The sequence below is a fragment of the Somniosus microcephalus genome, chromosome 13, assembly GCF_052327205.1.
Source record: "Somniosus microcephalus isolate GS21.2 chromosome 13, FLI_Smic_1.0, whole genome shotgun sequence".
NCBI lineage: Eukaryota > Metazoa > Chordata > Chondrichthyes > Squaliformes > Somniosidae > Somniosus > Somniosus microcephalus.
The window spans coordinates 195,944,310-195,955,164 of record NC_140999.1 but is presented as its reverse complement, the minus strand read 5'-3'; the positions used below and the strand labels follow the sequence as shown (position 1 = coordinate 195,955,164).

The 10,855-nt window shown below is 48.5% G+C and overlaps 1 protein-coding gene across 5 annotated transcripts in view; it reads right to left on the bottom strand.

Annotated features, from left to right (window-relative positions):
- Positions 1-1,967: 1,967 nt before the first annotated feature.
- The window catches only part of ralgapb (Ral GTPase activating protein non-catalytic subunit beta), a 123,721-nt gene continuing 114,833 nt past the window's right edge, over positions 1,968-10,855 (bottom strand). For all 5 annotated transcript variants that reach the window (XM_086005929.1, XM_086005930.1, XM_086005931.1 and 2 more), the window contains one exon: positions 1,968-8,396. In XM_086005929.1, coding sequence (XP_085862055.1) covers positions 8,203-8,396 — 194 coding nt within the window. In that variant the 3' untranslated portion in view covers positions 1,968-8,202. The remainder of the gene's footprint in view (positions 8,397-10,855) is intronic.

Below are 10,855 nucleotides of genomic sequence, written 5' to 3'. Positions count from 1 at the left end.
TACTTGGAGAAAATAATTGCAGGGATATGGGGAAAGAGCGGGGGAGTGGGACTAACTGGATTGCTCTTCAAAAGAGCCGGCGCTGACTCGATGGGCCGAATGGCCTCCTTCTGTGCTGTATTATTCTCTGATTCTATCACGGTGAACATTTGAAATCAGTTACCTTTGCAGTGGGCCAACTTTGAGAGTTGGCAGTGTACGTTGCATTTCTCAATTCAGAAAAACTCCACCACCCACCTCTATCAGAAGAAACCCAGACTGTAGGACTCGTGAAAACCACTACAAGCACAAGCAGAGCAGAAGCAGGAGCGTCGGGCACCTTACTTCTTTGTCCATGTTTGGGAGGTATTAAGAGGATGTGACAATTTGATCCCTGCTTGAACTACTATTCAAAAAGAGCCAGGTCTCTATCCCATTTTCATGCGTGTATCTTTGCCGCAGCAGAATTGGGTTGGGGCCAACTAAAGAATTTCCCCCCTCACCCCTATTTTAAAATCACCACCTCACCTTTCACAAAAAACATCCCAAGGCACTTCACAGCGACAATGGTACATCCTGAACAGTAAATATAAAAGTTAAGGGACGTTAAGTTGTGAGGAAGCTTCTGAAGGTGGGGAGAGGGGGGGTAAGGGTTTAAGGAGAGAATCTCAGACTGCAGATGCTCTACCACTAACGAAAGGGGTTGGGACACACAATAGAACAGATTCAAAAGAGGGAAGGGTACGTGTTGTGATTTGGAGCTTTTTGGAGAGGTTTACTGAGGTTGGCTGGAACCATGGTGTAAGATTTTTTGTATTTTAATAAGCTGGGGCACGTGGAGCCAGAGATCAGCGAGGACAGGAGTGACTGCGCAGGGTAGAATATGGGTCAGAAAGTTCTCAATGGGTTGGAGCTTCTGAAAGGCTGAGCTGGGGAGGCTGACAAACCTCCATCAAACCTGTCCCAAAGCAACTAAGGATCATGGCTCCCAGTGTACCCTCCCACTTGTAGTCATGTCCTCTCCTGGGAGAGGCAAAGGAGGCTACTGGAGAAATGGCACCTTGAGGGAACTAAGGCATGAATGAAACTTCAACAAAAGATAAAAGGTAATTTCCCCACTTTTACTGAACATTTCAACCTTCAGTCAGCAGGAAGACATTTTTAAAATATCTGGTGAACTGATGTATGCAAACTTAACTTTCTAAAGTTGCATTTACAGAATGAATGTGTGCAATATCTTATTACACTCGAATATTGTTGTCGCACATATTAATTTGTAGTTATTCTGCAATACTAGTTGTTAGGGTTAGGTTGAAAGCCACTCCTCACTATAGTTCACCTTGTTGGAATGTGGGTGACACGGGCAAGGCCGGTATTTACTGCCATGAGGTGAGCCTTCTCCTTAATCTACTTTAGTCCTTGTGGTGATGGCGCTCCCACAATGACCTGCGGTGGGGACATCCAGAATTATGTCACCGAGACGATGGCGAGGTTTCGGACGGGGCCACGTAGACCAGGAAGGTGTCTGGCTCGATGCCCAGTCTGCTGTGAGACGGTTGGTCTCAATCAGAGCATCAGGTGGACACTAGCAACTCCTCCTGGACCAGGAAAAGTTTAATCATCCGCCAATGCTCGTCCTCCAGGTGGTTATCCAGTGATCGCTGCCGGAAATTGTATGTGTGGTTCCTTTCAGAAAGAAAGACTTGCATTTCTATAGCGCCTTTCATGACCTCAGGATACCCCAAGGCCCTTCACAGCCAGTGTAGTGCTTTTGAAGTGTTGTAATGTAGGAAAATCAAATCGCCCACCCACACTCACTGCCAACACCCATGGAAATGCATCTCAGGAGAGGCCCACATCTTCAGCTGAAATTTCAGAATTTAAAAAAAAATATAAATATAAGTTGTTGTGGTTGAACTGGAATTTTGCTCAGAGTTCATTTAAATATCAGCTCACTCTCGCCAGCCCTTTCTAATAAAGGTACGGGGTTAAGAAGCTCTTGAAATTTTATTGAATACATGAGATACATTCAATATCAGTACATTTCTCTTTGACACAGAATTGGCATAAATACAAAGAAGCTCTTTGTGCCGATCCCAGCAAGGAGAGAGATTAGGTACTGAAGACAAAAACAACCCAGTCTGCTGGCCGCTATTTACACAGATCCTCCTTTACTATACATCTCAGATTGAAGCCAGCATTATTTACAGAAAATACAATACTTTTAAATTATCCTCCAGAAATGTTTCATGCCAGGTTATCTTGACGTTCAGTTTCATGATTGCACACAACGTGTCACAAATAGCGAGCCTGCCCTTCGAATTAAAATTAAAAAAAGACATAATCCCAGGAAGCCCAACTTTCTAGAACTGCCCAGGAGGAGGCGCCACTGGGAGATATCCAATAGTTTGGGGATGTTGCCTGACAGGCGGCTGAATTATACACTGGACCAGCAAAGTGACATTGTCCCATTACTTATGTAATTTGGCCGATGGTTATGGTGAAGGTTTCCTAAGAATTTGCCGGAAATTCAAAGAAAATATCTGAGTAAGGTAGGTCGTCAGGGTAGAGTGGGTTAAAGGGCCACCCGTGTAAAGGACGATTAGGGAGGGAGAGTCTCTGCAAAGGGAATTCAACTGGTTTGGCTGTTGGTTTGCTTTTGAAGAGCAGCACCACCTGTGTGACCCCAAGTGTTGCGCGAGGATGCAGCGGGAGGCTGAGAGGTCCAGCCTCCGGGTACCTGCCCGGTGAGCACAGGAGCCAGCACCATGCTGCAGACGCTGAGCCCAGTGACTCCAATTGCCTACAGAAAACATGGCTTTAAAAAAGAAAAAGACTTGCATTTATATAGCACCTTTCACGACCATCGGACGTCCCAAAGTGCTTTACAGCCAATGAAGTACTTTTTGAAGTGTAGTCACTGTTGTAATGTAGGAATGCAGATTAATGACTTGTTCTGGTGCTACATGCAATCCGTTTTACACCGTGCCAATATAAAACCCAATGGTGGGAGATTGTTTCCTGACCTGGTGCCCACTCTGCAGTCGAGCGGATACCAGATTACTGGTTGTGTAGATGGGGTATTGGTTGCTTGTGGGTAAAAGGCTAGCAGGAAGCCTCACTCCTCTCTCTCCCCACTCCACCTCTCCCCCGAGCTGTACATTCTAAAAATAAAGGTACCATTTCTTAATTCGGGGTCTAAACATTACAGTCTCCCCTCGTCTCTATAAACAGATGCCATATCTGTACAATTCGACCACAACAGAAACACATGAACTTGAAACAAGTCTGGCTGAGATTGAATACTAATGCTCCAGTGTTGGGAACTTGAGATGGAGAAAATGAAACAAGTTTATGTTGGGTGGTGGGTGAAGTTTAAAACTGTATTTACAAATCAGAGGGTATCCATACCTCAGATCCCCTCACAGCAACAGGCACACCTCACTTTGCCCCGACCCTGCCAGTTTCCTTCTGTCCTGAAGGTGTTGACTATTTACGTGAGAATGATTCTACGGTGCCTTCTGGTACCTCGCTGAAATGGCCATCATTCACGTGGAAGCCTCGGCCGTGAGAATGGGCAAATGCAGGTGGTAATCACAGCCGCACCTGTCCTATCGTTGTTCACACGTGCGAGGGCAGTCAACAGGAGGACGGACTCTGCCGGAATCTCGCCTGCCGACCCAAATTGGTAGAGGCCAATTATACTTCCACCTATGCCGAGACCAGCTAACTCAGCACAGACCGGGGACTGACCCCGTTGAGCCATCAGGAGAGCCCCGAGTGGTCAGTTTAAGAAAAAATCCTATAGGTAACCACGAGCTAATAAGGGACTGAAGGGAGGTAAAGTTACAAGACAATGAAAAGCCACCTTCCAAGTCAACTGCAGACCACCTCCCGCTACAATTAATGAACAGCAATGTGCACAATGGCCTGTACAAGCCCTTAACTCTCCTCAATATTAAGCACGTAAAACAGAAGGGCACGGTTTATGTAACCTAGTACCAAACCTACACAATCCGGCACACTGGAATCCTTGGGGGGGGGGGGGGTGGTGGGGGAAAGAAAGAGGGAACAGGACACACAAGGGTTCCTGCTCCTGAATCCTATCCAGCCACTCCGAATGAACAGTGCACATTGACTTTGAGCCTCCCCACTCCCCAACCCCACAAACAAACGAATAGCTTGTTAACACTCCACCCCAGGCTCACGGGAAGACTGGCCACTTACGCAAGATACTAGAGGGAGAGTCAGTGCCTTTGTGGAGGGAGAAAATATGCCTCAAAATCCCCCAAAAAGCAATATATTACCATAAGTGTGTAAACAAGAGTTCAGTCTAACCTTTGCTTACCTGAGCAAGCTCCATTATTGACAGCACCAGGAGGAGGAAGGTAGGTCTGGGCTTGGGGTGTTCTGGGAGAGGCTCTCATTGTCCCGTCACTCGGGCAGGTGACTTGGTGTAGTGGAATGTAACGCACTGTCATTCCGCATTAAAGGTCCCCCGGAGGCAGCCTCTTAAAGGATTGGAGTAAATTGCTTGCCCACCTGCTGTGCATTTCCAGCACGGTGATTATTTGGTTAACAAAAGAATGCCAAACACCTTGGGCTGATTTACAAAAGAAAAGCCACAACTCTAAAATCGCTCAAATCATCAAGTGAGCTTTATGAGCAAAAATAAAAACTGGGTTCCACAGATTGGCAGACAACAATCAGGAACTGAGTGAACTTGCTGGTTGAGTCACACTATCCAAATGGTTGGAATAACTGAAGTCATGGGTTGAGGGGCATAAAAACAAGTTTGGAGAACAGAATGGAAACAGACACTCAGTTATGTTAGTTGACTTAAAATAAACACAAATGGTCCCATTACCAACAGACACGTACCTGCTTCTGATGTTTCATCTTAATTGGCTTAAATTCTGTTCATTGAAAACAGAATTAATTACTGCACACTGAAAGAGCAAAACAACATTCATCAACCGTGCACAATGAAAGATCATAAACAGGCAGAGATTAACAGAAATCTGGGGACTGAGTGACCTACAAGATATTAAGGGGAACAGATAGGGTAGAGAGAGAGAGAAACTATTTCTGCTGGTTGGGGAGTCTAGGACTAGGGGACATAGTCTAAAAATTAGAGCCAGACCTTTCAGGAGTGAAATTAGGAAACACTTCGACACACAAAGGGTGGTAGAAGTTTGGAACTCTCTTCCGCAAACGGCGATTGATGCTCGATCAATTGTTATTTATAAATCTGAGATTGATAGATTTTTGGTAACCAAAGTTATTAAGGGATATAGGGCAAAGGCGGGTGGATGGAGTTAGGTCGCAGATCAGCCACAATCTCATTGAATGGTGGAACAGGCGCGAGGGGCTCAATGGCCTCCTCCTGTTCCTACAGAAGCTATATTAAATTATTCACCCACTCACCCCCCGCCCCCCATGAATGTGCAATCTATGTGAATGCTTGTGTTTCACTGTTCGAAATGGATCGGCATCACATTTTCACTTTTACGAGTGAAATGAAGACTCACTCAGTGTGCGACCGAATCATTAACGCCCCGGATATTAACATTTGGAAGCTGGGCGTGGAAGGTGCACTTCTGAGAGCAGTCAACTATGGGTAAGGAATTTTTAAAAAGTCACTCACTGCAGACTGGCTCGTTTTACACTGAATAAATAGATGGTTTTGAAAATCTAGTCCCACATTGCTGGGGTAAAGTCCAGCCGCCTGTAGCTCTCGCCAGTGCCGGGCCCTCAGTATTACTGCACCACAAGAATAAAAGTGCCTCGATCCGACGCCACCACATCCCCCCGAGGCAGTGCCAGCTACAGGCACCGAGGGAAACGTGCGTGCAGGGTCGTTCTTTGCGCATGAGACACATATTTAAAAAGAAATCCTAGTTATGCACAAAATAAAAGTTCAACACATAGTTCTGGACTGAGAGAGCAGTCAGTAACTTGAATTTTTCTTTGCAGCCGCTCCCAGTATCTCCTCCTACCCTTCGAGGGGCTGTATGGCCTGCTCCTGCTCTGAGTTTTTATGCTCCCACCCCATCAAATGCGTTGCTTAGCTCACTATGTCCTTCACTCACTCATTGCAAAAGGCTAGTAATGTATTGCTATCAAAGCCTGTTTCTTGGTAACTGAATTGCATAGAAATCAATCACAATTCTCAAGCCAAACTACAGTAATGAGCAATCCAGATGAATATAGTTTCCGTTTGACTGATGGGGAGAGTCTCTTGTAGGACTTGGCACCCCACAAAGCTTGGGCACTGGTTGGCATGAATTAAGATGGCGAGACTGTCAAGCGTGCACCAGGGGACTGCTTGAGTTTAACTCATTCGAGCTTTGCAGCCAAGACTGCTGGTAAACTGACTGATACTGCTCGGGGCTTGCCTTGCAGGATTACCGGGATCCGACTGGGGAGAGTCCCAGTCCTCACTGCCAGGTTTACCACTCACTCAGCAAGGCTGGCTGGTCGATCAGCTGCGTCTTGGATCACTGAGATTGCGCCAACCCAGGGTCGCAGTGTCTGAGCGGGGACTGGTGCTGCTTAATTGCCTGGCTACTGGGGAAAATAAAATCTAATCATGACATTTAAATTTATTTATTAATTAAAAAGCTTTCTACTATAAAGGTGCACTCAGGCTGCTCATGACTGCGCTGCGCCCCATTAACTAACTAAAATAAAGCATAAAAATGGTGCAAGGTGTTTGCACATTCAGAGAGTGTTAAAAACACACGCGACATTGAAGGGTTCGGGCGAATGTCAACGTTTGGCCCTGTATAGCGCCAGTTCCCGATTTTCTCGGCTCTGATCACTGTTCACTAAAGTTATATTATTCACTGATGTGAGTTCTTTGATTGGAAAGTGATATTTTGCACCATTTCTAATGTGGCTCATTCGGCAAATGAAACAAATGCTTTGGGAACAGTAACCATTGTTTCCCCAAATGGAAACGTGAAAACTGATGAGGTTAAAATAAAGCTGTACAAAAATAAAACCCGTAAAAATATTTTAAATGCTTCGTGATCGGCAGAGTAATGAGATAAAATAATAAAAAGAGAATTCTACGTTGTGTGTGGAAGGCTTCGAATCAAGCTCGCGCATTGCAGGATCATTTTATTTTAAACTACAGCCTAGGTGAGTGGTTTCCATCGCACAGGTCCGCAGCTATAGGGAAAAAAAAAAAAAAAAAAATTCGCAGCTCTCCCATGGTTCAACGCAAACTTGAACAATCTGGTTCAGCGAGTGGCGTTTAATCTCTGACGATAAGCGATGGAGATTCAGGCATACACCTGTGGGAGAGCTCCACAGCTGGGACACTGAAAGAGCCTTTACCATCAGTACCTTGCGTGGACTCCTTCACTCCCTTATATCCTCTGCCTTCTCCACATTGCTGACCTGTTCTACATTTCTTCTATTTTTAATTTTTTTTTTTTAAAGTAGTACAGAGCCCAATAAATGGCATTTCAGCACGAATATTCACAGCTTGCAGGACATCAGGAAGACTAAAAAGCAAGTTGATGTCCTCTGTTTGTGTTGGGTGCTGCGCTAATGTTAGGGATTGCATGAAGCCGATAATAACTGCACTGATACCATCCTAGTGCGCGCAGGGTGATTCCAAGACAAGTGCTTGCTGGCGAACAAGAATCACATTGCCTGGCATTAGGAGTCCAACCAGAAGGTACCTTAACAATGAAAATTACTGACCTAGGTCGACAAACGAAAGAGATACCTCCCTTCCTCCCAGCCCTTCTAGTTTTAGTGCTAACAATGAACAGTAAGGGCAGTTTTCTGCTGTGGAATCACTCTCACCAGTATTGGGATCGAGTCTGCCCCAAACTCACTCCACCTCTACAACTGTCTATCCAAGCAGGATTCAGTGCAAGGTCCAGGAGCTAAAAGTACAGCACTAGTGCACATCGTGCCACACAGATGATCAAAGATACACTACATAATACAGATTTCAAATACTGTACAGAAATTCGGTTATGTTCAGTAAGGCTGTCTTGCAGTTCAGTATAAAATGGGTTTTATATATTTCTCAAAAATCAATTTTACGTCCTTAATACACATTTACACAGAACCAGCTGGGACAGATTGCTTTCCAGAGCTCTGGATACCAGTCGGTGCTTCGCATCACATTCTCGAGTGGCCAAGTGCCTGTCTAAGTAGTAAAATAGCTTATAAATACTCTCGGCATGGATCGCAGTGTGTCTACGGGTTCAGGGTTTTCGGCCCCACCTCCTGGAAGAGTGAGGTATAAAACTCCGGCTCCAGCAGTTTGTTGCGGTATTTGTGGACGATATCCGCTATCTTCTGCTTCCTCCTTACGTGGGGCGGGTTGTAGGAGTCACTCTCCAACCTCTTCCGTCGACAGATGTTTATAATCGTCTGTCGGACCAAAAACCCTGAAACAAAAAGCACACACACAAATCATACAGGTAATCACACTGCGATTTATTTTTTATTGGGGACGGTAACACTCTCCCGTCCCTTGTAACTATTTACTCTCCTTCCTCCAATTGGCTGTCCCCATGCCGAGCAGACATTGGAGCAACTTAAGAATGCATAAATTGAAAGAAAAAGGCATTTGACCCCACCATCCCTGTTGCTTCCAAACTCTGTGAATGACTACCTTAGTTAAAGATCTCCTCGTTCTCCATCCCCCTACCAAACACTGCCTATGCAAATCAAACAGGTATGCTAGTGTGGTAGTTATGTTACTGGACTAGTAACCGGCCTGGACTAGTTCAACTAGAGAACTCTAGTTCAAATCCCACTCCAGCAGCTGCAGAATTGAATTCAATGTTTTTAAAAAATCTGGAAATAAATACCTAACATCAGTACCTGCTGTGTGTACAATCCCGGTGATCCCCCCACACACCATGGACCAGCCCGGTGATCCCCCCCACACACCATGGACCAGCCCGGTGATCCCCACCCCCACACACCATGGACCAGCCCGGTGATCCCCACCCCCACACACCATGGACCAGCCCGGTGATCCCCACCCCCACACACCATGGACCAGCCCGGTGATCCCCCCTCACACACCATGGACCAGCCCGGTGATCCCCACCCCCACACACCATGGACCAGCCCGGTGATCCCCACCCCCACACACCATGGACCAGCCCGGTGATTCCCCCCTCACACACCATGGACCAGCCCGGTGATCCCCACCCCCACACACCATGGACCAGCCCGGTGATCCCCACCCCCACACACCATGGACCAGCCCGGTGATCCCCACCCCCACACACCATGGACCAGCCCGGTGATCCCCACCCCCACACACACACCATGGACCAGCCCGGTGATTCTCCCCCCCACACACCATGGACCAGCCTGGTGATCCCCCCCCCCCCCCCCCCCCCCCCCCAACACACCATGGACCAGCCCGGTGATCCCCACCCCCACACACCAGCCCGGTGATCCCCACCCCCCACACACCATGGACCAGCCTGGTGATCCCCACCCCCACACACCATGGACCAACCTGGTGATTCCACCCCCCCCACACACCATGGACCAGCCCGGTGATCCCACCCACACACACCATGGACCAGCCCGGTGATCCCCAGCTCACACCATGGACCAGCCCGGTGATCCCCAGCTCACACCATGGACCAGCCCGGTGATCCCCAGCTCACACCATGGACCAGCCCGGTGATCCCCCCCAACACACCATGGACCAGCCCGGTGATCCCCCCCAACACACCATGGACCAGCCCGGTGATCCCCCCCACACACCATGGACCAGCCCGGTGATCCTCCCCCCACCCCACACACACCATGGACCAACCTTGTGATCCCCACCCCCCACACACCATGGACCAGCCCGATGATCCCCAGCTCACACCATGGACCAGCCCGGTGATCCCCCCAACACACCATGGACCAGCCCGGTGATCCCCCCCCCAACACACCATGGACCAGCCCGGTGATTCCCCCCCCCACACACCATGGACCAGCCCGGTGATCCTCCCCACACACACCATGGACCAACCTTGTGATCCCCACCCCCCACACACCATGGACCAGCCCGGTGATCCCCAGCTCACACCATGGACCACCCCTGTGATCCCCAGCTCACACCATGGACCAGCCCGGTGATCCCCACCTCCACACACCATGGACCAGCCCGGTGATCCCCAGCTCACACCATGGACCAGCCCGGTGATCCCCAGCTCACACCATGGACCAGCCCAGTGATCCCCACCCCCACACACCATGGACCAGCCCGGTGATCCCCCCCCACACACCATGGACCAGCCCAGTGATCCCCACCCCCACACACCATGGACCAGCCCGGTGATCCCCCCCCACACACCATGGACCAGCCCAGTGATCCCCACCCCCACACACCATGGACCAGCCCGGTGATCCCCCCCCACACACAATGGACCAGCCCGGTGATCCCCCCCCCCCCCACACCATGGACCAGCCCGATGATCCCCCCACACACCATGGACCAGCCCGATGATCCCCCCACACACCATGGACGAGCCCGGTGATCCCCCTCCACACACCATGGACCAGCCCAGATGTTCATCCCCTGGTTGAAGGACCTGCTGACATTTACAGTCCAGACTCTTGCTCAGAGTGAGTGCTTGAGTGAGGTAGGCATGAGCTGTGACACCAGTGAAGCCTTACCCAGGAAGAGACTGTGCCTCAAATCCACCCCAAGGTCTCCATTTAAACCTCTCACTTTAAAGTTTGGTACCATGAAAATTAAAGTATAGAAAGACCAAACTTAAGTTAAACCTCCCCCGATTTTATCTCAACTGATGATTTATTACCCATCAAAAAATTTCCACTTGATTTTAGGGGATCAGTAATGGCCATTTTTATTTGAAGTGCCCCT